The sequence below is a fragment of the Candoia aspera genome, chromosome 1 (assembly GCF_035149785.1).
Source record: "Candoia aspera isolate rCanAsp1 chromosome 1, rCanAsp1.hap2, whole genome shotgun sequence".
In the NCBI taxonomy this organism is placed as follows: Eukaryota; Metazoa; Chordata; class Lepidosauria; order Squamata; family Boidae; genus Candoia; species Candoia aspera.
Window position 1 is genome coordinate 326,633,609 of NC_086153.1, and position 27,917 is coordinate 326,661,525.

The 27,917-nt window shown below is 43.9% G+C and overlaps 1 protein-coding gene across 1 annotated transcript in view; it reads left to right on the forward strand.

The window, feature by feature from the left end:
* The window catches only part of MDGA2 (MAM domain containing glycosylphosphatidylinositol anchor 2), a 500,250-nt gene that overhangs the window by 388,776 nt on the left and 83,557 nt on the right, over positions 1–27,917 (forward strand). Inside the window, exon 9 of the mRNA XM_063290587.1 lies at positions 4,686–4,955. Within this exon, the coding sequence (XP_063146657.1) occupies positions 4,686–4,955 (270 nt within the window). The remainder of the gene's footprint in view (positions 1–4,685; positions 4,956–27,917) is intronic.

The window sequence follows — 27,917 nt, forward strand, 5'->3', positions numbered from 1 at the left end:
TTATCTACTTTACCTTGTAGAATGCAGCAGATATGGAATGAAACAAACCGATTTTTAATAGTTTGCTCCTCTAGGATGGCATAATGCAGATTCGCTTTGATGGGGTCTCCTTGAAACCGAATGCACTACTGCAAATTACTTTTGCAGACTTTTTTCGGTATGGTATTTACTAGGCTGGGTAAAGTGACTTGGATTTGCTTCAGTGAAGCAATTTGTACCTTGGAGACAAGGCGATTCATTTTTCCAAAATAGAGAGGTAACCAATTCAGTGAAGCAGCTCAGATGGTCTTCAGCTGCTTCAGGATAATGCTGCAGGAGAGGGTTCACTTAGCCTTCTTCTCCATGCTTATCAAAGTGCTTCTAGATTAGGCAGCTTTGGGACTCCACACGAAGTATACTTCAGCACATGAAGCTATCGGTGAAAAGTCTGGAAGAGATGCATCTTCTCTCCTCCAAATGGCTTGTCAGACCCTTTGGTGAGCTCTGTGAAAGATGTGCTGCCTTGCTCCCTCCTCAGGACTGTGAAATTGTTGACCAAGGCTTTGTAGGAAATGATGCCACCAGGGGCGGGAGGGGGGGCAGGCAGGCAAGCAGCGTGAATGTTACATTATTACTGTGCCGAAAATCTGTCTTGCAATTTCTCAGGCATTTTTTTTTTCTCCTGCAAAATTGCTTCTCTTTTTCTCAGGGTGGTTGAGGATTTCTTTCAAATCTCTCTTGTTAGCATTTTTTAGCTGACTTTATTGTTAGAGATTGGAGAAGCTGCTGCAGCTGACATTGTTCTTTTCTATTAGCCATCTTTCCATCATTCTGAAGCCTACAGGTTGCCTGCATTTCTCAGGCTGAAAAAGGAATACCTTTTGGGGGGATTTCAACTGAAGTGGGGAAAGCCAGGGGAGTTACAAACAGAGGAACAGGATTATAGAATAAAACCGAGGGCGTTCTCACCAGCCCTGGATTAAGCAAAATAAGCATGTGTTTAGGGCATCAGGGGAAGGGGGGGCACCACAGAGTTTTTTCCCCTAGCTGTTATTCCATTAACTCTTTCACTGCCACACTTGGCTTTAGTTTTCAATGAATTTTTGTACTGCATTTTTCCCTTGTAACAATTTCATTTAAAAATGTATTAAAAAATGTTGAAAAGTTGCATTTTTTTTCTCTTGCCCTAGTGATAAGTAAATAATTTTCTTATATTGCTTTCTGCTATTTCATGTTAAACATTTTTTTTAAAGTTTACATTTGATATAGTTGTGGGGTCTGACCTGGGGGATGGCCTGGAAGAAAACTGAATTTTTAATCTCTTATTTCACCTTCAGCACTTATTTCAGTTGAGCAATGGAAAGGCTGAGGGGCACCATTGTTGGGCTATGCTTAGGGCATCAGTTGGTCTTAATCCAGCCCTGATTCTCACACACCTCTTGGCTTAAGAAGTATACAACATTGTATCCAGGACAGTTTCTCCAAGATGCCCCTCTCTGAAAAAAGAAAAGAAAAGCTTTCATCAAATAGCATGAAAACGGATAATTAAAATAAAAATAAAAACTGATAATAAAAAAGGATTATTTTTTCCTGCAATAAACTAATTCATTAAAAAAAAAAGAACTTGCCCAGATGTGCCCTATGCACCTTACTGCACCTGCACTGAATCTCAACTTCTCATAGAAAAAAAGAAAATCTGCCTAGAGAATTACTTAGAGTTTCTTTTCTTTTACATGAGGAAAGGTAAGGAAAAAAAAATGGGAACTTTAATCAGCCTCCTCCTGAGGAATCCAAATGACCTGCAACTCTTGGCACAGTGGAAATCATCAAGTCTCTTGCCTGCCATTCAAACTGGATCTTTGAAACATAACCGCAAAGGTCTTTGCTTCACTGCAGGTGTAGAAGTTCTGGCCCATTAATAGTTTCAAAGCAAGTAAAAATGGCACAGGAGGGCAGGTTCACCATCAAGAGATGGCAGGCTGGCTCCCAAGAGAGGCGGGCCAGCAACATAGAAGTGCTAATAATTGTCATCACAAAGGACTGGGGGGGCTGTTTGGAAGCTTCACTTTCCTTGGAAATTGTAATGCAGCTCATTTTCTCAAGTGGGTGCTCTCTGGGCCTCGTTGCTGCTGGGTGAAAAACAGAACACAACTTCACTGAGCTGCATTCTTTATCTCTTTTTATGTCCATCCCATCTTTCCATCTCGAGGATGTACTAACCAAGAAAAATACAAACCCATATATGACATTAAAACCCAGTTAAATAGCATTCTGTGACTGGCATCTAAACTGGTGTATTCATTGAGTAAGAGACAAGAGTAATGGCAGTCCCATCTTGTGACATGGGATTGGGTGAGAGAACCTCTCTTCCTGCTTCTGTGATTTGTCTCCCCGTTTCTCTTTTAGCTTAGAGTTGGTTCTCCCAATTGCTCACTCAAAGCAATTATTTTGAAATCTGCTGTAGCTTCAAACATAGCCAGTTAATTCCAGGTCAAATCCATGCCTCCCCCACTTCCTTGATCCTTGTGGAACTGCTTGCTGCTGCCTTCACATCATAATGCCTTCCGATGGCAGTGCAATGGTAGTATTTTCTCTAGCTTTTCCTATGGATACCAGCCTCACTGGGCAGCTTCATATGGCAACAGGCCAGCTTGGATGTTAAAGGTCACATTCAGCATCTTGAATTAAACCTGGAAATGAATTGATAATGTTTTTGCACATTGTCTTCTGTTGAGTAAAGTCTCCTTTAAATTGAGTTCTACTACTGCTGATTTTATTATTTATTTAGTTATTTAAATTTGTTGTGCTCCTCCCCACTCCAGCAGACTCTGGTGGCTTTAAAAAGCAAAAAAAAAACCCCAATAAAAACATAAAACAACACAGATAGCCTATACTAAAATAACCATGACAAAAACAAGACACCACAACAGGTGCTCCACAAAGACATTAACGTCAGGCCTGGCACCAGAGCCAGGTCTGAAGGGCTTTCCGTAACTCCAGGAAGGTGGCCATCATATGTATCTCTGGGGAGATGCTGTTCCAGAGGCTGGGGTCATGCTTCCTCAGTCCCACAAGATTACCGTGTTAAATGTTTAGTGTTTAATAGATAGGACCTGGAGCATGTTGGTATTTGTTTTGTTTCTGCCTAGAGTACGATTACCATGGTAACAAATCACTTTGGCAGGGTGAGAAGGTCAGACTTAATTGTCCTCAGGTTGGAGTGTGAAAAGGATGACCATATAAGCTAAAGCTGCTGATTGACTGGAGGAACTTGCCTGGACTTGTTACAGTTTCATTTTTGCAGCCTCCCTTCCAGCTCTGCGCGTGTGAATGTATGAGCTTGTAAAGCTTTCGTGCCTATCCAGGGACCTGGATATGAAACTGTTTATGTTTTATGCTTTTTATAAATACACTTATTTTTATAGAGATGCCTGGTGTGTGTTTTTTCTGATCTCTCAGGCCAAACGCTTTCCAGCACTCTGAACAGAGCACACCCACTTTGCCAGAACATACTGGGTGGGCAGAGACAACTGGACATAGGTGGTCCCTCAGATATTCATTTCATAGACACATCATAGAGATTGTTGCTATATTGACAACAACAATACAGAAGGAGTTTGTTTTTGTCTTCTAAAATATTTTTCAACTTCCCAGGCTAATTTATTGATTGGTGGTCTCCCATCTCATTCTGAATAAGATCCCAAACTTTTCTAGATCAGCCAAAAAACTTCAGCTAATCAAAATCTTAGTTGTCACTTTTTAGACTGTCACAGGTTCTTCTTTTTTTTTTAAAACCATACCCATTTAGATTGACCCAGACACAAGAGAGACCCAAAAGCCCTGGACCCTGGACGGGTGGTTTCTTTGTATCCCCCTGTAAGGGTTGGGGAGATGTTTTACTTTGTAAAAATAAACACATAAAAACGATATGTGAATTCTTCCCATATTCTGTCCTATTGCTCTCTCTATACTATTACACTGACAATTACTACATTCTATACTGTTACTGTTCAATTACTATTACTATGACAATGTTTATACTCTATACCATTACTGTCCAATATACTATATTCCGATTACCTATTACTCTATTTCAATTGCCTATGCTATGCTCTATACTATTACTAGAATGCAGCAACATTTCTTTCTTAAGCCTGTTCTGTCTTAAGTCCCCTCTTTCTGTTAATGGCCAGCATGCAGAGCTCTTGCATCTTTTTTATGTTGTGTTTTGTCTTGCTGGGCCTCTATACTTCTTTTCCTCTCTTTTGGACCATCCACTACCTCTGAAGGAAAAACACCTTCTCTCCTTTGTCTGCTGTACTCAGTTTGCTGGTGGCTGCAGAGCTCCACAACACATCTCCTCCCATACCTGTCTCCAGGTTGCAGCTTTATTGGCAACTCTGCCATGCTGATGCTGGGGAGAAGGTTCAGATGGAAGGAAAAGAAGTCATCACAGGTGCCTGCAGTGTTTTCAAGAAGCCTGCTCTTCCACATGGACCAGCTGTAACTTCTGAATGGTTTTCAAAAGCAGCTCCATTAACTAGCCTTTTGAGGCAAAATGATTGGTAAACTGATTAACTTGGGAGTTTATTTTCTCAGGATTTCAGGGCAAAAGTAGCCAGATGTGAGGGAATCAAGGGTGGGGAGAAGGTGTCTGTTTGCTGTGTCCCTTCTTTTTCAGCTCCTCTCATTCTTTTCTTTTGCAGACCCACCTGCTGTTGAGCCAACATTCCTTGAGATTCGACAGGGCCAAGGCCGAAGTGTCACCATGAGCTGCCGGGTGCTGAGGGCTTACCCAACTCGGGTTTTGACCTTTGAGTGGCGATTGGGCAGCAAGCTTCTTCGGACGGGAAGGTTTGATGCTCAGGACTCCACAGAGTATACAATCAGGAGCCTCTCAAGGGACAGTTATGGGAATTACAGTTGCAATATCATCAATGAGGCAGGGGCTGGCCGGTGCAGCTTTCTCGTGACAGGTAGGCCTTACACATGCTACCCAGCTTGGTGTTGATGCCACACAGAAACTGAGATGTCCTCAGGATGCATGAGATCCATGTATAATTCAGTAGTCAAGCAGTGGTGTCTGATGTGTACGTGTGTGTGTGCTTTTAGGGAGAGAGAAGGAAGAAAGAACATAATAATGACTTTCTCTGGTCTCTGTACAGAACTACCATATATTTGCTATGTTTGTAGTCCCATCAGGATCTCAATTTCTGGGGACCAATGCTGCTATCACTATCAAAACATCTGGCCTTTCTTTTGAAGCATCCTTGAGTCTAGCATCCCGTTGCTGAATTCACACAATACATTTCACCCAGAGCACTTAAAAACTATTAATGACTGCATTTGCACAACATGCTAATGTTGTACAACGTACTTGGTTGGTTTTCATCTTTTTGTGTGCATGGTTTAGTATGTTGTGAGCACCCATCACATTTGCTTAGATTTGATTGACTGACTGATTAATCGATTATATACCATCCAGTCAATGTTGATTCTTAGTGATTCACATAAATAGACTTCTTTCAGGATGATCTGGCCCTTCAGGTCTCCTAATGGTGCACCCATTGCTATAGTAATCAAGTCCATCCACCTTGCTGCTGGCTGTCCTCTCGTTCTCTTTCTTTCCACCTCACCCAACTAGATCTTGTATAATGTGTCCAAAATAATGATAATGTGAGCATGGTCACTTGTGCTTCAAGTGAGAACTCTGAGTATAGGGTCCCTGTATTCAAAGAAAAAATAAGTTAATTCAAATTGAATATGTTGGATGACTCCAGCCTACCTGTTCCCCTAGAAAAGGGCGACTATGTTTTCATATATTGAAAATAGAGCAATGAATGCATTCTACCCCTGGCTGAGGTTGATCTGGTTGCTTTATTCAAATGGTTCCAGCCTTAACGAATGGAACTTCCTCTTCAGCACTTTTTCACAAGTTCTCTTTTTGGCTATACCCAAGATTGGTGAAATCTGAAGCTGTGATTCTTAGTCAACTATGTAATAATTTGAAAGCCAGTTTGGTGTAGTGGTTAAGGCATCAGCCTAGAAACTGGGAGACTGTGAGTTCTAGTCCCGCCTGAGACACAAAGCCACCTGGGTGACCCTGGGCCAGTCACTCTCTCTCATTCCTAGGAAGAAGGCAATGGCAAACCACTTCTGAAAAACCTGCCAAGAAAACTGCAAGGACTTGTCCAGGCAGTCTCCAATATGTTAGTCAACTAGAACAAGACTGGGAGGGGGACTGACACTTTATGGCACCTGAAAGACTTTGTGCAACATAAATCATGAAATCTAGTTCATGATAGTTTGTGCCACAGTAACACTTGATCTTCACAGTACTGTGGGATTCTTCATTAATGTTTTGCTTCTAAACATGGAGATTGTCATAATTAATAGCTATAAATAGAGCTATCATCCTCCAGCATGGGTTTGTCATAATCCTCCTATTAAGTCATATACAGTATCTAAAATGTATATAATATATAAAACATAAGTTGCCTTCACCATTTTTGACAGCAGTGTATTTCGTATGTTTACTATGTGTTTCTTTTTTGTGAGCTAAGTCCATTTCACAAAATGAACTTCCTGAATGGCTATTATGATGACCAAGGAAGATATTTCACTAATCTCTAACATATGCATCTTAACTATTCTTCCTCCTCCTTTATTTATTTATGTCTGTGTGTGTGTGTGTGTGTGTGTGTGTGTGCGCACCATCTGCTAGTAGATCCTTTGGGGTCAGTTTATTGTTTTCAACAATCATTCCCTTGTGACAAGGATTGTAGCTTTTCTCCTTGGCAGAATGATCCATGTAGATTTCAGTTCATCTGCCTCCACTGTATTTTGGTCATCTACGAAATGACGTGATTATTAAAGCATCTAAAGGAAGACTAATTTCAGTTTTCTGTTTGACTATGTATACAATTTGAGTTCAGTAAATTAGCATTTTACAATAACTTCAAGAGCAGCAACATAACCTACCATTTATTTCATCCTTTTTTCCAACATCCAGATCTAGTCATTTGATATATCTTCAGTTCTGAAGTTCGCTACTCCAGTGACATCTTATTTGACCTCTTTCAATGCAATTCAGATTAAAAATCAAAGATATTCTGTTAAACTCTTTCTCCAATTAAGACTCCTAGATTTTATTCCAGCAACACTTTCTGTGTCATCTTCCTTTACTTAATATACATTGTAAACTGGTATATTCTGAAAGATACAGTACATGCTTAACTTCTTACCCTATGCCCAAATATTCCCGAAGGTAAACTCCTGAATTGTCCAATGTGCATTGCTGGGAGTCCAAACATTACTTCCAAGCTGTCTCCTGGGGATCATTCCCATGATCCTAGTCAGATTTCTACGCTTGTAACAGCTATGTTCCCCTCATAACTTAAATCTATCCATTCAGTTGCCAAAGTTATTGCAACTGAGGAGAGACCCTCAAGGCTAAATATTTAGCTTCTCTTTGTACATTGTCCAAGTTCTCAATATTGTAAATGTTCTGATATGTATGTTAGTCATGTTATGTTTCTCTCACCTCTGTTCTCATCCAAAGAGAAGGATCCGATGGCACTAACCTTAATTCCTGTTTCAGCAGCTACCCTTTACTATTCTCATCTTCCGTATGTCTCCATGAGAGTGAACTGCTTTGTAAAGTGGTAATAAACAAGGGAAAGCTGATCTCACATCTGTTTATGAAGACAGATTTCTTCTTATCCCACTCAGTTTTTAACAATACCTTGTTCCAGTTCTTAACCGTTTTCCAGGAATTTGGTCCAGACGTGGCATTTAAGTGTATTTAAGGAACATGGGGTAATGCATGCTAGCTTTACCTTCTCTTTTTCCCGGGTTTATTGTGTTGGCAGATTTTGAAATGGTCTTATAAGGTCATTAACCTGATTAGAGCTTGAATTAATTTTGGATGTCTGAGAAACTAATCCAAGATTATCTAAAGAGTCAATTCAGTTTACACTGCTTGTTCCTTCAGCTGTCCTAGTCTGTTACAATAGGAAGTTGACTAAAATGAAACAAAAGTCCACTGCACATTTTAACACACATTTTCTTTAAATGCAAAAGAGTATTGAGAAGATGGCATGGCTCATCTCTGCAAATAAATTGTATCTTCTTGTGAAGACAGATAACATTGATTCCCCTGTAAACTTCACCTGCAGGAGAGGATATAGCTTAAAACAGGGTTTCTCAACCAGGGTTCCATGAGAGGTCACTAGGAGTTCCCTGGGAGATCACAATTTATTTAAAAAATTATTTCAAATTCGGGCAACTTCACATTAAAAGGTAAGTTTCATTCTTTATTTTTAGTTTAAGAACACTGTTAATGCATATGTGCAGGCCTACGCATGAAACAAATCTAATAATTTTGTAACTTCTGGCCTACATTTGAGCCTGAATGTGCAGGGGTTCCCCAGGCCTGAAAAATGTTTCAAGGGTTCCTCCAGGGTCAAAAGGTTGAGAAAGGCTGCATTAGAGACACAGCAGATACTTTGGATATGGAACCTTCTCCATATCCAAATTAATTTCAATGCGGGGGAAGCTTCAGGTGCAGCTCCCTCAAAGGGTTTCAGTGGCTGGGCTCATAAGGGATGCTTAACCTGGCCATTGAATTAACCCATTTTTACACAAGATAAAAGCCGCAAAGGCAGGTTTGGTACAATACCCTAAGATACCAAAAGCAAACAAAAGTTAAAAGTAACCAGGTTTAGCATGCAATGTGAAGGCAGTTCCTGGGTCCTCAGCTGGCCTTATCAAGCATGTTGACTGAGCCCATTCACATCCAGCATCTTCTATATTGGGTCCAGTTTGAAACTGGGTCTCCATCTTGTCTCCATCATATCTCCTTCAATCACGCTTTGACTCCCACTTGAAGCCTTAAATTGGTGGATTGCCAAAACCTGCCTTCTAGGCAGCCATCAAAATTCTGTTTAGTTGTAAATTATACACAGAATATTCCTTCCTATGATGGATCATGGAAACACTTACAAGTCCTATGATCTCCCAGGACAGAATGTTCCACTCCCTTATTGATAGGATTTATGGTACCTTTACAGGTTGAAATGAAGGCTCCTAATGATACTGTGCCAAAAACTTGACCTCCAGTTTGGGGAAGGTATTTTTCTCTTGTATGAGGTTATTTTCATTCTCGATTCTCCACAAGCTTTAGAACGTCTTGGTATTTCTTTGAGGATTTATTATTAATGTTAATGTTACTATTGCTGTGAGAAGAAGAAAAGGTGTCTGTCCCATCAACACTATATAGGTTTTCATGGACCAATGATCAAATTCCTTGGTTCCATGGAAACCTTTGCTTAGCCTTTGCCCAAGATACATCTTTTCTCTAAGGGTAGGATTGGTCTGTAGTTCTTTCTGTTCAAGGATAGTCTTCAGTTAGGGAACCAAGTAGTGAAGGGAATGGTATTTTGCTGCTACTTTTAATCTGGCCATTCTCCAAAGTACCTTTCTAGCAACCTTTTTTCCATCTCCATCTGACAAGGTGGACTACAGCCAAGAAAACCTTCTGCCGCAATAAATCCATTAGTCTTCCAACTCGTAGCAATTTTTGTTACAGCAGGATGGCATGGCTCTTCCCCCTCCCTATTCACCTTTTACTTTACATATTTTTTTCATCTCCTTTGATATTCCACATAGTACATTGTGGCCATTTTTTCCCCATTTTGCATCCTGAGAAAAATATATGAAATCTCTCTCTCAACTTCTATTATGCTCCTCTTTACAAATCTAAAGAAGGCAGGTTAAGAACATAATTACATCCCTAGACCATCTATTTTTCATCTGTTGTGCCATCCTATTCCAAGGAGTTATTTTAGGAATCTCACAGATTGAGAAATAGCATTGCTCTTCCCTTATTCTTTATTTCCAATAAGTATTGAGAGATATACTATTTCTATATTTAATTATAACTAATGGTTTTGATAGACCCATCATGCATGCATGACTTGCCATGCTTACTTTCAAATGCCATATAAGAGTGGCTGTCACCATATATTAGTGGGGTGTCATCCATAAATTAGTTCAGTTTTACATAATAAAGTACTTTCATCAATCATGGGCATTTTTCCAGTCAGATCAGATTGGGAATATGAAGGTAACACATAGTTTTGTTCTGCTTTCTTGAACTCTGAGAGATATGTGAAAGAAATCCAGCTTTTCCCTACTTTTTAAAGCAGGAGTGGGCCACTTGTAACTTTTCCCACATGCAGCCCTTGCCCCAATTTCTTGCAGCCTTTGGTGTAATGTTAAAATCCTTTAGCAAGCTGGGCAGTATGAAGCTTCAAAGCAGAGCTCTGGTTTGACAATGTTCTGAGTGAAGGAACCTCTCAAAGTTTCTTAATCATAATCCCCTCACTTCTAAGAGCAAAGCAGCCTGTCTCTTTGCCATAGTCTGCTTTGGAACCTTTGCAGACTTTCTCCCTCAGAGCTCATGCTATAGAAGAAGGCTGTGAAGAACCTTCACAGCAAATGCTCTAGGAGAAGGCTGAAGAAATTATTCTCCAGTGCTGGCTGAGAGCCTCCCAGTTTAGGTGAGTCTGGTCAGCATGGGCTGAGGGATTTCCTGCTCATGCGTCACCCTTCTCAGCTTTCTCATCCACTGACCAGCTGAGCAGAAATGGAGAGTCCAGTGGCATGAAAAGAAGGTGATAAGTAGCTCAAAAAGGCCAAAGTATCTTCTTCAGGGAGCTTTGTGAAGCCGAGAGGAGCTTTCATCTGTAGTATGACCAAAATTCCCCCAGACTGGGTTGGTTTGGGAAATGCTGGGGGATTGCCTACAGTGTGCATTGGGTACATAGAAAGTGCCCAACTGGGAGCCTCTTCATGTGCTGAAGATCTTGCAGGTTGTCTGTCTTTGGTGAAGTCTGTGGGTATTTCCAGCAGAACTTCCCTACCAGTGCCGAGAGAGAAAGCTGAGGGGTGCCCTCTTCCACAGCATTGATCCAGAGCAATTTAGAGACACCCATATGGCTTTGGCAAAGCAAATGTAGTTGCCTCACTGCCAAAACCACTTTACTGGATTTAATCTATGTCACTTCACACAGGTCTATCAGCAAGCAACCAGTTCCAGCCTCTAGAAGAGCCATCTGTGGAGAGGGGGAAAGAGAAAGAGGTGTTGGAAAGAGGGGGGGGAAAGTGTTCCAACAGGAAAGAAAATGGATGCCCTTATTCAGCGCTTCACCCACAGTTTGCTTCAACCCCAATCACTGATTGACATACAACCCCCAACAGATTAACCCCTGACGTTTGTGACCCTCAACAGAAAAAAGGTTGCTGACTCTTCATTTATAGGATGAGGAGATGTGTCTCTTTTAAGCCCCACACGCTGATTTCAGAGAATGCTGCAGTGTTAGATGGGCTATAGCCTATTACAAAGAGCACATCTCACAAACGCTGCCTCTTGGAGATGACAAGGAATGCTGTGGCAGCAAAAGAGATGCCTAATTCAATAAATGCCAACAAGAATAAGAAAACCCTACTCAATTAACTCCAGATTATAATATTGCTAGTTCCTTATTTATCAGTTCTTAAAGTGTTTGATCCATCCATGATCTTGTTAGACTTAAAAGCTCCAGTTTAAACAGAGATGCATATGTTTTATTCCTTTGACTTCCATCATCTTGCCAACCCAGACGCTGCCCTGAAATGACAGGACTAGATTAATCCTTTGTCCCTTAAATCTTTGCCTGTATTCAAAATTCTGCTTTAGGTCTTTAAAGCTTCCACTAAATTGATGCTACAGCTCTTTTCAGAAGTGCTGTGTTGCACCAGCTTGGATGCTGCTGATATACCAATTACAGGGTTTCATGTCTGTGCATGCTAAATCAGAAATGTGAACCTGGCAGGCTGCTCAGCATCATTGTATGGTGAAGAAGTGGCATCCAAAAGGGGGCCAGATTGGTAATTAATTTTCTGTGTTATTTGTATAGGCTGCTGGTTCCGACAGCCTGTTGTCTAGTGCACTGAACATAGACAACTGGAAAAAATCACCTGATCTGTCCTGAGTTCCTGAACCAAAGCTCTGGAAATCGCCTTCTCTCTTGTACATTGCTCTGAAGTAGGGTGGGTGGGAACTGTTTAGTCTTACTCATTGCCCAGATCCATATGTTAAAATGGGGCTTGATTTTCCCATTGGCTATCATGGGAAAATATTGCTGTATTGCTTTCTTTCTTTTTTTTCATTAGCAGAACAAGAAGAAATTGCACTGAACAAGCAGATGGACTCAATCATCTAAACAGCCCCTTCTAATTCTATGGTTTGCAGACAAGCTAGTATGAGTGGGCAAAACACGAGTTAAACTGGTACAAGACCCTTCCAACTACAAGCTTCTGCTTCATCCTCCCATTGCTTAGCATGAAAATAACACAAGGGATTGTAACTCTTTTGCTATTCTTTTCAGACAGAATGAGATAAAATATTCAAGAGCATTATGAGGAATTGTGTGTGCTGGTTTCTGTGGGGTTTTGGAGCTTCATACTTTGAAGAAGTGCTACAATAGAATACAATTTCAGGCAGTAAATAACCAAACATTAGCAAGTAGATGGGGATTGCCAAATGATGGTCTTCAGTATCACTGTACTACCGTCTAGGGTCTTCTGGATTTTCGCAGCCTAGATCTGATAGCCTTATTCTATAACTGCTTTGTAAGGTAGCAGACTGGATTTACACATTGCACTAAACTATGGGTAGTCCTTGTTTAGCAACCACAGTTGGGACTAGCAACTCAGCCGTCAAGCGAAATGTTGCTAAATGAAACTTTATGATTTTACTTCAGGTTTCCTTTGCTTTACAGACTTGCAAAGGTCATAAATGCGGGTGTTGGTTGTAAAGTTACTTCATCATTGTGGTAACTGTGAATGGTTCCTGTCCGAGGCAGTTGCTAAATGAGGACTACCTGTATTGCAAACTTAGTTGACAAAACAAATGTATTGGAGAACGTAGGCATAATTTACAATTTATTTAATTTATGAATACTAAATAATAATTTTGATTAATGTGTTATGTGAACCAAGCCATTGTAATTTGTAAATCATGGTTTATGTCTTAGTGTATTACGTCAATTTAGCCCATAGTCATTTATTCAGCAATCTAAGGCTAGGCTTAGCACAATGTGTTAAAATAGGCATTGTTTCAATGATCCAATATTCCAGCTTCATTTATTCATTCCTATTAGGGGATTTATGCTGTAAATTGACTTTCATGGCAATTCATCATCAGAAGATGGTATAATTACATATGTTTCTCAAAGTACATCCACACTGTGCCTCTTTAAAATGAGCAGTAAACTTTGTTAATATATAGCATTTTACAAAGTAGATAATTAAAAGAAACCGTTAAAATACCAGTTTAAAGCAATTATTGAATTGCATGTTTATTCTTCTTAGAGTGCATTCCATCAATGGGGGCCACCATTAGGAATATATTGTTCATAGCAACCTCGGTCTACTATCTCTTGCTCAGAGAACAGACAGCAGGGCTCCTTGACTGAATTAAACCTGGGCAGGCTCATTTGGATACACATGGTCTTTCAGGTGACATGATCTCCAATGATTTAGGACTTTCACAGCCAAACTTAGCATTTTAAATAGGACCAGCATCAAATAGGCAGCCAGTGCAACCAATACAGAAATGTTACAGCTGTTTGTCATAGCAAGTACCAGCACCCAGGTCACCTGGGCTGATCTCAGAAAAACCAAGCAGGGCTGGGCCTGTTATTACTTGGATGGAAAACCACCAGGATTACCCAAGTCCATAGACTAGACTGGAAAACCACTTCTGGATTTTTGCTCAGCAAATGACATAGCTATGTCCATGTCTGCCACAGTCAAGTTCAGCTTTTACTTTTTTATTTTACTTGTATTTGGATTATTCTGTCCACACATATTGTCTGTCATGAGCACCGTTGAGCTGATTGTGTCAGCACAACGGCACACATAACAATACCAAGGAAGCAGGGGCAAGGGATTAAGAGATATGCAAGCAACGCACAAAGACAGGCAACAGACACCGGCAACAAAGTAACGACTCCAGCCAGAAAGATCCAATCAAGAAGATACATTGTTGCAAAGGGTGAAACTGACAACGCCTGAGCACAAGGCACGCCCGGAGCTGTCAACGGAAGCGCAGAAGATTATCACCCGGCTTAAAGTCATCACCGGCCGGAGGAGAAAGATTAAGCAAGACGCCTGGGACACCAGCAGGGGCCCCGCGACCCCTCACCCACTGGCAATGGGGCATTTGGGGCTCGGGGAATTATGCAACGGAGGGAAGAGGGAGCGCTGACCGGCGCGGGCTATTTAAATCCCGGACTGGCGCGCTCCCTCCACTCTCAGCTTTAACTAGGCATGCACTATACTTGAATAAACTCAGAACCTGATTTTTCCTAAATTGGCGTCTGTGTCTTATTGAGTAGCAGGCAGAGCCTGACAGAAAGCTGAGAGTCTCGAAAACCAACCTCGCCAAGCCCCACCGGATGAAGACAAGCCGCGGGAGGAACCAGACGGCGAGAAGCAGAACCGGGAGCAATGATGGAGCCGGCAAACCACACCCAAGATGGACGAGATGGTCAACAAGCGGCGGAGGCGACCCGACGATGGCCAGGGGCGACATACCCCACCGGAGCCACAGAAACCCTCCTCGCCCACCCCACTCTCCAGTCTCGGACCCAGCAAGAGGCAGAGGCAACCCCGCAACGGCTGGAGACGACGCACTCCACCAGAGCCACGGGCACCCTCCCGGCCCACACCGCACCCCAGTTCTGATCCTGGAGCTTCAGCCCAGCCGCAAGAAGCGCAGCGGAGGACGAAGTCGCGGACCAATCACTCCGTTACTGGGCCGATGGGGTAGAACACCAGATGGAGCCACCCTACCTGAATTTGGAGCTCACCTACCCCGAAACACCGACCGGACCATTCCCAACAACATCGCGGCCAGCTGACAGGGACACACAAGCCAGGCTCACAGCCATGGAAGCCCAACTATGGGACCTAGGAGCCATGTTACAGTCCCTGATAACCAACGGACCCTACAAGATGATGCCAACGCAGGTACCCACCCCAAACCAGACCCCAAATGGGAGAGGGCACGCCCACATGCAAGTCGCAGCAGCGAGTGCATCCACGCTGGCAGAGCCCATGAGCCAAAGCACGTGGAGGGGCGACCCACAGCACGTGAGGTTCCCAAGGGACTTTTCAGTTACCTTCGATGGGAACCCCACGAAGCTGTCCTTCGTCACCAACGCCAGAGAATACATGGCCCGCCACGGACACTACTTTGATTCAGAAGCAGAAAAAATCTTGGCAGTAGCCATCAAACTGCAAGACAGGGCGGCGGACTGGTACATCCAGCTATATGAGTCCAAGTCCCCAGCCCTATCAAACTTCCATACTTTCCTCGCCGACTTGAAACACTATTTCGAAGACCCAATGGCAAAGGAGAGGGCGAAGCGCACACTGCAAGCACTGAGACAGGGCAAAAGAACTGTAGCCAATTACGCCCTGGAATTCAAAGCCCTCGCGGGCAAAATCACCAAGTGGTCAGAGGCCACCCTCACCGAAATGTTCAAAAGGGGACTCAACCGAGAAGTGCTTCAATGGGCACTTTACCAGGATGACCCAACCTCACTCCATGAATGGATTTGCCTCGCCGGCAAAGCAGAACATGCACACCGCACGTTCCTGCTGTCGACTGGAGATGACAAACCCCCGCCCTACCCAAGAGGACCCCCCATGCACACGGGGCTAACTGGACACGCGGACCAACAGCGGAGGTTCGCCCGCGGACCGTGCGCAAAGTGCGGGAAAATGGGGCACAAGGCGGCAGACTGCTTCGCAAACAGAGCACACCCCGACCCGCAACGAAAACGCTGCTCAAACCAGCAAACCCACCTCCCCAGCGATTGACAGGAGCTTTAGCAGCCCCAGACGAGGATGCGGACGCCTACCTCGCTGGGGACGACAGCGACGCCCCAGGACAGCCGGCGGGAAACGCTCCCCGCCTGCTCTAAGTCACGCCGCGGAGCAGGTGGTGGAAAAGGGGCACAACACACACAGAGAGAAAGATGACAACTCCATCTTGACAGGAAAATCAGACTCACCTACGGCCCCAGAGCCACCATGGCCAAGTCGTTAGTGGACTCTGGGTGCTCCAAAAACCTGATTCATCCTAACATCGTTGCGAAGCTCAAGCTGCCTTGCCTCCTCCTCCCCAAACCGCTGGTGTTCCATCAACTGGACGGCTCAACAGCGGGGGGGAAACCAGCCACACAACAGACCAAGACTGTCACCCTAACATTGGGCACCCACAAAGAACAAATATCCTTTGTGGTGACCCAAATTGGGAAACCCATCATAGTGCTGGGCATACCGTGACTAGCAAGCAACAACCCACGCATCGACTGGAGGAAACGGACCATCCAATTCAGCGATGGCACATACCAAGCTCCAGCACCGGAGAAGATACCCACCCCGACAGTAGGGAGGGCTGAGGGAGTCGCCCAAGACAATAACCCAACCCCAGAAGGACTACCAGACCAATATGCCGACTTCACAGACGTCTTCGGAGAGGAGGAGGTGGACCAACTACCCCCCCACCGCAAGACAGACTGCAAAATTGAGCTACTCCCAGACGTCCCCCTACCCAAACCAAAGATCTACTCCATGACCCAGAAGGAGCTGGCAACCCTCCAGGAGTTCATCGACAAAAACCTGGCCAGGGGTTTTATAGAGCCAGCGAATTCGCCCGTCGGAGCGCCTGTCCTTTTCCAAGAAAAAAAGGACGGCACCTTACGGCTCTGCACCGATTACCGGGGACTCAATGCCGCATCCTCCTCCAATAAATACCCACTGCCCCTCGTAAAGGACATGCTCGCCCACCTGTCAACGGGCCACGTGTTCTCCAAACTCGACCTCCACGAGGCATACTATAGGATCTGAATCAAGGCGGGGGACGAGTGGAAAACAGCCTTCAACTGTCCCCTCGGCGCCTTTCAATACAAGGTACTGCCATTCGGGTTAGTGGGGGCCCCGGTGGTGTTCATGCAACTCATCAACGAGGTGCTACATGAACACCTATTTAAAGGGGTACTAGTGTACATAGACGATGTCCTCATTTACATGAGGACACAGGAAGAACACGAACGGTTGGTCAGACAAGTACTGGACAAATTAAGGGGGGCTAAACTCTACGCCAAACTGTCCAAGTGCGAGTTCCACAAATCGCGCTTGGACTACCTAGGGTACCGAATCTCCGGCAAAGGCGTGGAAATGGACCCCGCAAAAGTCCAGGCAGTTTTGAATTGGGAACGCCCACGCAATAGGCGCCAACTTCAAAGCTTCCTGGGATTCGCAAATTTCTACAGGTCCTTTGCCAGGGGGTTCGCGGAGATAGCCCTCCCCCTAACAGATCTACTCAAAACCAAAGGAGTTGGGGAAACACACAGAGTCAAGAACCCGGGGGCCATGCTTAATTGGACTCCCGCATGTCAAGCAGCGTTTGACAAGCTGAAAGCGCTGTTCACAACGGAGCCAATCCTTGCACACTCGGACCCAGAACGCCCATTCGTAGTTCAAGCTGACACGTCTGACTTCTCCCTGGGTGCCATACTGCTTCAAAAGGACCCCGCAGGAATCCTTAAGCCATGCGCCTACCTGTCAAAAAAATTCTCAGAGACGGAGAGGCGTTGGCATGTATGGGAGAAGGAGGCGTTCACGGTGAAAATGGCGCTGGAGACGTGGCGGCACCTACTTGAAGGGACCTCCCAACCGTTTGAGGTCTGGACAGACCACCGGAACCTCGAGGCCCTCCGGACGCCCAGACGCCTCAGCCCTAAGCAGGTCAGATGGGCTCAGTTCTTCAGCCGGTTTAACTTCCAACTGAAGTTCATACCGGGCAAGAAGAACTTCCTGGCAGATACCCTCTCCCGACTGCCCCAAGACGAGGAGCCCATCCCAGATATGGTAGGGACCGTACTATCCGCCTCCCAGCTGGGGATGACAGCAACCACTCGGAGCAGCGCACGGAGACAACCCACCCCCACGACACAAACGACGGCAAGCCAACCAGCTAACAGATGGTGCCGACTGCAACTACCAGGGGGGATACGCGCAGACCTCACCGCCGCTCTCAAATCCGACCCCTGGGTCCTGGCCAACCCCGACAAGGTGACAATGGAGCAAGACTTAGCATGGGGAGAAGGCAGACTATACGTCCCGGACTCGCAGCGCCAGGCGATCCTCAGCAGATCTCATGACAGCAAGCAGGCGGGACACTTCGGATTTTTAAAGACCCTGCACCTAACACGAAGGCAGTTCTGGTGGCCCTCATTGAGACGGGACGTCAAGGCATATGTCGCATCTTGCCCGGTGTGCGCAATGGCCAAACGGCCACCGGGAAAACCCCAGGGACTGCTGCAAGTGGTAGTGGAGCCCTCCCAGCCATGGGAGGAGATCTCCATGGATTTTATAGTCGACCTACCACCCAGCCAAAAGAAAACAACCATCTGGGTGGTGAAGGACTACTTCTCCAAACAGGCGCATTTCATCCTCTGTGCAGCAATCCCGTCCGCCCAACAACTGGCTAAACTCTTCCTCGTACACGTGTACAGGCTACACGGATGTCCTGTATGCTTGGTGACCGACAGGGGCACACAATTCACCTCAAAGTTTTGGCGGGCTTTTTTAAAACTGATCGGGACACAACAAGCCCTATCCACAGCCTGGCATCCCCAGACGGACGGAGCCACGGAGATCCTCAATGCCATGCTAGAACAATTCCTCCGCTCGTACATCAATTACCACCAGGACGACTGGGTCGATCTCCCATTCGCGGAAGTCGCCTACAATAACGCCATTCGCACGAGCACGGGGAAAACCCCGTTCGAGGTGGTATCTGGTCGCAAGTTCGCCCCCATCCCAGAGCTGCCACAACCCCCGCCCCCCCCCCCGGGCGCTGGTGACTGGGGACAGAAGATAGCAGAATCGTGGCCAGTAATCACAGCAGCGCTGAAAGAAGCACAGTCAGCCTACAAAGAACAAGCAGACAAGCACCGGCGCCAGCAACCGACATTCCAGGTAGGAGATATGGTCTATCTCTCTACCAAATTCATAAAATCGCCCCAACCCTCGAAGAAACTGGGCCCAAAGTACATTGGGCTGTTCCGGGTAACACAAATAGTTAACCCGGTCACAGCACACCTAGAACTGCCGCACAATTTAAAGAGACTTCACCCAGTATTCCACTGTAGCCTTTTAAAGCTGGCAAGTACCTCCCGATGGCATCCCAACACGCCCCCACCCCCCCCACCCCGGTAATGATAGACGGCCAGCAACATTTTGAGGTGAAAGAAGTGCTCGACTCGCGCCAGCAGCGGGGCACCCTACACTACCTGGTGAAGTGGAAACACTTCCCCCACCCAGAATGGGTTGCTGCACGACACGTCAAAGCACCGGACCTAATTTGCATGTTCCACACTGCTTACCCCGACAAACCCACGGGTTAACCATTCGGAAGGGGGGCAGTATGTCATGAGCACCGTTGAGCTGATTGTGTCAGCACAACGGCATACATAACAATACCAAGGAAGCAGGGGCAAGGGATTAAGAGATATGCAAGCAACACACAAAGACAGGCAACAGACACCGGCAACAAAGTAATGACTCCAGCCGGAAAGATCCAATCAAGAAGATACATTGTTGCAAAGGGTGAAACTGACAACGCCTGAGCACAAGGCACGCCCGGAGCTGTCAACGGAAGTGCAGAAGATTATTGCCCGGCTTAAAGTCATCACCGGCCGGAGGAGAAAGATTAAGCAAGACGCCTGGGGCACCAGCAGGGGCCCCGCGACCCCTCACCCACCGGCAACGGGGCATTTGGGGCTCGGGGAATTACGCAACGGAGGGAAGGGGGAGCGCTGACCAGCACGGGCTATTTAAATCCCGGACCGGCACGCTCCCTCCACTCTCAGCTTTAACTAGGCATGCACTATACTTGAATAAACTCAGAACCTGATTTTTCCTAAATTGGCGTCTGTGTCTTATTGAGTAGCAGGCAGAGCCTGACATTGTCTTGCTGATGCATTTTGGACCAACTGAAGCTTCCACTTTGCCCATGGAGGCCCCCTGTTATGATATCCTAGCCTGATGTAACCCAAACATCTGTCACTGACCTCCTCCTTCAAGGTAGATTTGCAGCTGGTGAACCAGATGAAGATGTACAAATGTCTGTAGTCACTGCCAATACAAAGTGAGAGTATTAAGAGCCCTTTGTCACTGATGAAGTTTAATGTAATATAAGTGTGAGTTCAGACTAATTGATGGCGAGGATATGTTCTGCAGTTGCAATGTCACTTGGGACTTATCAAAATAGATAGGATTAGGCCTTCTGATCACCAGTCCTGCCCCGACTCATTAACCCTCCCAAACAGTTCTGATTTGTGCAAGACTTCTTTTTGTATCATGTCTACATCAGCCTAGCAACTTTGCTCTGGGCAGATATATACTGCTAACCCATTTTGGCTGTTTGCCTTTGCTGTGCAGGTTGCCACTCTATGAGTGACTTCTGCCCAACTAGGTGGGTCTACCTAGCCAACTCTGGTTGATCTAAGAAAGTTGAGAGGGGTTGGACACTGTTGGTATTTGGAGGAGAGACCACCAGCCAAGCCAAGGGATGTAAACTAGACTGGGAACTTGGAAAAATTTCCAAGGAGAAAGTAACAAGCAGCAACTTTTGTGTTCTTCATAGGAAAACAGATAGTCACCAGGAAGTGAATCTGATTTAAAGGTGTCTTTACTGTTACTTATGAGTCATATGCTACACCCTACTTCTTTGTGCGCAGCAAAAGAGGCCATAAGAGGGATGATTTGATCTTGAAAAGGGAAGCTGAAGCCACACTATGACCTGCAAGGGAAAACCCATAGTAATGCATGTATGTGTTTGTGTATGTGTATGGGCAGAGTTGGGGAACAGGGGAGAGGGCTATTATCTGGTTTGTTTCTGGCAGATTTTTTTGTTTTTGTTTTTTTGCTTAAAAGGGTTTTTTTTAACCATTCCCCTCCTTCCCTTTAGCCTTGCAGCACTAGGATGACAGGTTTTCGAATGCAAGGAAGATCAGGGAGGGGGGATCTACTGCAGGGAGAAGGCCTGTCTGTTCCTTAAACAAACAAGCACAGAAACAGCTGGGGTTTGTTTGTTTTGCTAAGCTGGAAGAAAAATGCTCGTCTTCCCTGGGGCACAGTGGGCGGCTCTGAAAGGTCTGAATAAAGGAGTGAGGGTTTTCATGTTTTCTTACTTTAGAGGGCTTTCCTATAGATTGAAGCCTACCTGAACTGGAGAGTTGGAGCTATTCATTGCCCAACACAACTGCCATGTGTGTTTCTTTGCCAAGTACCACAAGCAAAGCTACCACTCAGTTTTGGCAGAGACATGTGGGCACTTTCGGAGTTTTAAAAGCAGATGTGAGCACTCTTGTGAAATGGGAAGTGAGGGGAACTCACCTGTTCACACAGTAATTATCACAATGGACATGGCCAGCCACAAATCTATGAGAAGGCAAACTGGTGTGGTCACTCCCTGCCATCCACCTAGATCCAGAAAAAACTCTTTTGCATCTTGTCTGCCTTTTTTTTTTCTTTTTGAGTGTGCTTCTAACACAAAGCATGGAGGTGCAGCCCACTTTTTCTTTTAAAAAGCAGAGAATAAATGCCAATACGGTCTGATCTGTGAGGAACTATGTTGGCCTGCCCACCACAAACAGTTTACACTTGGTTGCGAATTGATCCTGAGCACCCCCACTCCTTCTCTGGCAAGCTTCCAGGAGGGGTGGGGCAGGACTCTCTCTCTCTCTTTCTGTGTGTTTGTGTGTGTGTGTGTGTGTGTGTGTGTACAGGTGCCTAAGCAGGGAGGGGAAGAGAGTACAAACAGTATCAGGATCAAGATAAGTTAATGTTCCTCTCTAGTCTGCCTTTGTTTGTTTGTTTGTTTGATTGATTTCTATAGCTGCCCATCTCAGCAAGTGACTCTTGATCCACACACAGAATATAGTATCCGGTTCTAGGCACTACTTTTTAGGAGGGGCACTGATGAACTGGAGTATGTCAGAGGAGAACAAACAAGAAGATAAGGGGACTGGACAGAAAAGTCATTGAGGAACAATTTCAGGCTTTGCGTACAGAGAGTACAGTAGCAGACTATGGGGAGACTGATAACTGACTCTGAGTATCCAGAGACCATCATGTAGAAGATGGGGCAGAACCGTTAGGGCTGTGGCAGTCAGGATAAGAAACAATACCATTAAATTACAAGGAAGTAGATTTTGGTTGGATATCAGGGAAAAAATCCTAATGTTAAGAGTTGTTCAGCCCGGGAAAAGTCTGGCTCATATGGTAGACTCTGCTTTGCTGGAGGTATTTCAAAGCAGCTGGATGGCCATCTCTCTAGAATACTGTTGTAGTGGATTCTGCACTGAGGGTTGTATTAGATGATCTCTAAGGAACTCCGAAAGCTGATATTCTGTGAGAACTATCTGCCTCAACAGCATCACACTGCCTTCAAGAAAAACAGGGAAATTTCATTTTTAACAAACGAAGATTTATTCTTTAAAAGCCCAGCTTCCAAATCACTTTGTATCATCCAGTTACAATCATTGCTGAGGTTCAAATCCATGAAAGGAATATTGTCTGCCTTTGAATCAAATTAGATATCTTTTAGCTGATACGTTACAGGTTCAGCTGGAGGACTGTGTTAGGTTTTGGTCAAGTCTCTCTTTAGAGGAAAATCTGGTTTAGTTTCAGTCTGGAGAATAATAACAAAAATGCCTTTCAATGATCAACTATACATGTGCCCAGAATCTCTTAGTACCGACATTTGTACAGATGGCCATCAAGTTCTCTGTAAATGGCCTGCTGCCCTTCCCTCTCCCCCAAACAGTCAAAATACAAATAAACCCTTTGCCTGTTGAAGAAGATATACAGAGCCAAGTAGGGAAGGGTAAATCTCTCTCTTTCAGCTATGCTCAGCTTGCCATTTTTCCAGCCATAGGTGTCTTTCCGTATCAATTTGCAAATTCCTCAGAAAATAGTCCGCATGAATATCCGTGGGGTTTCATATGCATTTCTTATAAATATTCATTGTTTATACTTTTCCTTGATAAGTGCATTTTTCCCCTTTAAAATATTATGCCTCTGTGCATAGTATTCCCTAATCTATCAATTTTTGTATGGACATTTGCTGAACTCGAACCATTTTCTGGGTGTACCCGTGTGTGTGTAAGCATGCATGTGCATGCATACCATATACAGTATATATTGAAAAATGGAGAGAGGTGGTTGTGCAAACACCATTTCCTAGATACAGTACATACATACTCTTTTCCATACAGTCTTGAATTCAGAGTAGGTATGGAATAAAGCTAATTACAAAGTGAGTACTGAGCGATGACATTGCAGCATCTGTCTTACTTATGATATAAGTGCTACAAATATGCTGTCATCTTTCAGAAAGTAACATGTTGGTATAAACTCCAGAAATAAGAGAGGATGACAGAGTGGGAAGGGAACTAGTGACATATCTGACAATATGTGTTTCCTCGAAAGATAGAGTGGAGGTAAAAGATTCAGGAAAAAGTAGCACAATTCATGTTTTTCTCCTCATCAGCCAGCAGGCGTCACATTTGCTTAGCTTTGGCCCTGAATGTTGTGTCTTTTGTGTTTTACATGGACTTTTTCTTTTAGCTGTTACCAGTCAGTTAACATAAGACAAGTGGGAGAGCAGAAAGAGAGTTAAGAAAAGATGACCCATGCCTGCTTATTACTTTTGCAGAAGAGTTTCCATTGTGTGTATTTTATGTTGGATAATGGGAAAATTAATAGATGGTGTCCAAAAATTGTAGCTGAAAATGAAATCTACTTTTCACAGCCCTAATCGTTCTCCTAAACTGAGCCTGCTTGTTTAAAGATGCAGAAATCATCCTTTCTGCAGTAATCTGGAAGGGTGCATTTCATTTTTTCCCCCCTGACACCTAAGCAACAAAACTAGACACAGCATCTACATTTATTATAAGCTCTTCATAATATATATATTGCACAGTAATGGGCAACCAGTTCATACATACCATCTTTCAGACTAGATGCATCTGGTGATAGCTTACAGGCTAAAGACAGTGTGCTTAGGGTCTATAAATTGAGTGCTTGCTTCCATAAATAAAGAAACTAATATTAGAGGAAAGACAGCCGTGAATTTTTCCACATCTTCAAAATTCCAATTAGAAGATCACAGCGGCCTTCTATTGAGTAATCCTTTCTTTAAAAGCAAGCCACCTTAGATGTATATCGGCCTTAGATAAAGCAATATACCTTAGATGTATACTGCCCACCATGAAGGTTTTGCACAGAAAGTCAGACAGATATCTGACAAGGACAGGAACTTGTAAAAGAAAGGCTCCCAATTCTTTGAGAATATTTTTGTTTTCCAAGATATTAACTCTCTATGTTCCAAAACCAGCTTTTTGGACCTCAGCTGTTAAGTTCTGGCTCATCAACAAAACACTGACAAGCTGTTTTAACCTCTTCAAGGGAGTTCCTATCAGTGTCCCATTTAAAAAGAGTGATAAGGTTGTACATTTGCTATTCTTCCTTCACTTCCTGGTCTACTTGCATATCTTCTGAGTCTTTGGGACTGTCACCTACAAATACCTTCCTCATCCTACTGCTGTCCAGATGCACTGGACCTGAACTCCCAGAATTCTGGTAGTAGGTTCACTAATTTATTCATGACATCTCTAATTGTCCAAGATAAACTAAATTGTCAGATAGAGCAGTCACCACTAGCCATCCAGTCTGGGTGGTCTTCATTTTGCCATACCCATATTGAAAAACATCTGAAGAACCATGCCCTCTGGGCTCTGTAGTTCCTTATTAAGTTGGGCATGTGTGACATGACCTGTACAGTTATCCATGAGAATGAAACAGGCCAGCCCTTTCATTAGTTAGGGTGAAGTTGTTATATCAGGTGTTATAAAGACATAGACATGTGTCAGTTATTTAATTTACTGTACTTTTATTGACAGGGAGGGAGAACCTCTTGTGTCAAGGGCCAGAATAATTTGGTTAGCCTTGGATGCTCTGCCTTGAATGTGAAGGAGAGAAGTGATTTATTGTGCTCACGACAAGACAACAAAATCCATAAACTTCATCTTCTAGAGGAAGGTCAGGCTGATTTCTCTCCTGTTTCCATTTTCTTGGATCTCGTGCTTCAACTGCAGGGTGCCCATACACTGACAACTGGGTTTAGGGTCAGGATGCCTCTGAACATGAAGGTTCCTGAGCAGGTTTGATGAAGTTTCATGAAGGTTTCTATTGTAGCCGGTAGCTCCTGACTTCTCACTGCTTCTCTTGAATTGCAGCTGCACCCTGAAACGCACCTAGAACACATTGTCCATCTTAAAGACGATGCCCATTCTCTTCCAAGCTCAGGCTTTGAGGGCGGAGAGCAGAAAAAAAGCGGGTGAAGACTTTATTCTCTGCAGAATCTAATTGTATCTTTCTTACTGAGTGTGTCTCTGTATGCAAATACCGTATCTTCCCTGAGCCATTTAACAAACAAAAATGTAAACAGTGGAGTCTTATTTCTCCGCCTGCAGATTCTTCACCAAATTGGTAATTACGGGAACAAACGAGGCTTTGAGACTTAAAGCTTCTTATCCATCAGGAGAAAGTAATGGTTTCCTGCCATCTGCTAGAATATCATCCTCAGTTCATTTCCTCTATTGCACCCTGTCATGGTAATTGCTGCATGTCTCTCTGTATTTATGGCAAATGCATAGAGTGTTAAACAAACACACACAATGTCTATTAAACTTTTTTTTTTAAGTTCCCATCTATACCAAAGTGGTTTACAATTTACAAGTGGGGGAAAGAACTTTGTGAGCTCTCAACCAACTATAATGGTTGAGAGAAGAGCTACAAGTGACTAAAATCTTACTCATGGATTAAATAGGACGACTTAGGAAACTGAAACTTTTTTCTCCATTTTTTCCTTCATTGTATATTTGCAGAAGAGTATAGGAGTATGGGAAATGAAAACAAATGCAAATAGAAAATAATATATAAAATAGGAAATTGAAGATACAGATAAAGAACCAAATCGAGGCAACGGAATACAGGTGGGCAGCCGTACTAAAATAACATACAAGTAAAATATTCTGATACATCTTTAAAAGTGACTCTGTCATCCAGCTTCAGGTCTGTGTCTACATTTGGATGCAACAGCAGTGAACTACCTAACAAGGTTTTTAGGAGAGGGAGCGTGCAGGCAGGAAGTGTTGTCAGTCACTCCAAAGCACCCTGTACATGTTAAGAATATCACTATCTGAGGTAGAAAGAAAAAAGCCAAAAGTTTCTAAGGTGGGGAGATGTGAATCAACATTACAAGTAGAGCTGTCACCGACATTTAATGGGCTCAGAGACTTGGCTGTTATTGTCCCAGGCCCTATGCAAGTGGGGGGCCCCACCCAAAATGTTGCTCAGTATTGGTAGACTATGTTTTTCATTCAAGGCAATCAAAGTTACTTAATATCTCTTCTTTATTGGTCCACTGACTTTGATGGACCAGAAACAATGGAGTGAAACACTCCATTGATATACTGTGTTATGCAGCAAGAAGAAAGGACAGGCGGGAGCTCAAGAACGTATTTTGCCCCAGGACCTCTCAGAGGAGGAAATGATCTGTTGGGAACACTAACCATAAAGTTAGTGTTTACTGCCCAGAGTCCCTTCTTTGGGGGGAAGATGGGCGGTGATGCAAATTTAATAAATAAATAAAGTAAGTAAGTAAGTAAAGGAGAGTATCGGAAGCCCCCAAGACTAAACAGTCACCTCATGCAGCGGGAGGTTCTTTTTCAAGTGTCCTCTGCAATCTTAGAGGAAGTTGCTGTAGGTCAACAATGAGGAAGGAAGGAAGGAAGGAAGTCTCCTCCTCAGTGTGCTTTAAAAGGTAATCCCTGTGGAATTGGAACTCCATTTCATTTAACCATCCACTTTGGAGGACAGATGGTCTGATTCCTAGTCGGACAAATTTCCATTCCTATTGTTTATTCAAAAAAAACCTGTAGGAGAAACTGTCAAATTGGACTCAGTGTAGAAAAAGGTTATATTTCCTTTCTAAATTTTATAAGTGTTCAAAGAGGACTCATTTTTAAAGAACATGTTTAAAAACCAAGCACAATTATATAACAAGGTTAAGTTCTGTGAAAAGGTATGTTTATTCACTTTTACTTGAAATCACCATGTGCTTTGGGTTTTTTTGTTCGTTTGTATTTTGTTTTTAAGCAGGGAAGGCAAACATCAACTGAACTTCCTATTCCAGATAAATCCCTTTAGCTCCATCTGGAACATCTGTGGTGTTAGAGCTCTCACCTGAAAACCTGTTAGTGAAAAGAGAAAGAGGGAAAAGGGACAAGTGGCAGTGTCATATAGATGCTTGCTCTGTAGCTCAGAAATATTCAGGCTATCCTATTTTATCTGGCAGTAAGAAATTGGTGTAATATTTACATGATCATGTCAGTGGTTCAAAAGTGAACAGAATGTTCATTATGAAAAGCAGAATGCTGGGCTTAAGATCTTTACTCATATAATTGAGTATCACACTTTTATGTTTCCTGGTTCTTTTAGAAATGTAGATTTCTGTCTCCCTCCACCCCACTTTCATTTGCATTACTCTGTTGAACACAACCAACTTTGTTCCCTATTGATTCTCCTGATGACAGCTCAGGTAACGGCTTCGTTACTTGAGCAATGTGATGCTTTTTCTCCTTTGCCCTGTGGAGACTGCACATTCATCATCAATATGAGATGCCAGAGAGAGATAAGATATCCTTTGAGCCAAATAGCAATTGAAGTTCTCCTGCCTGTGCTGA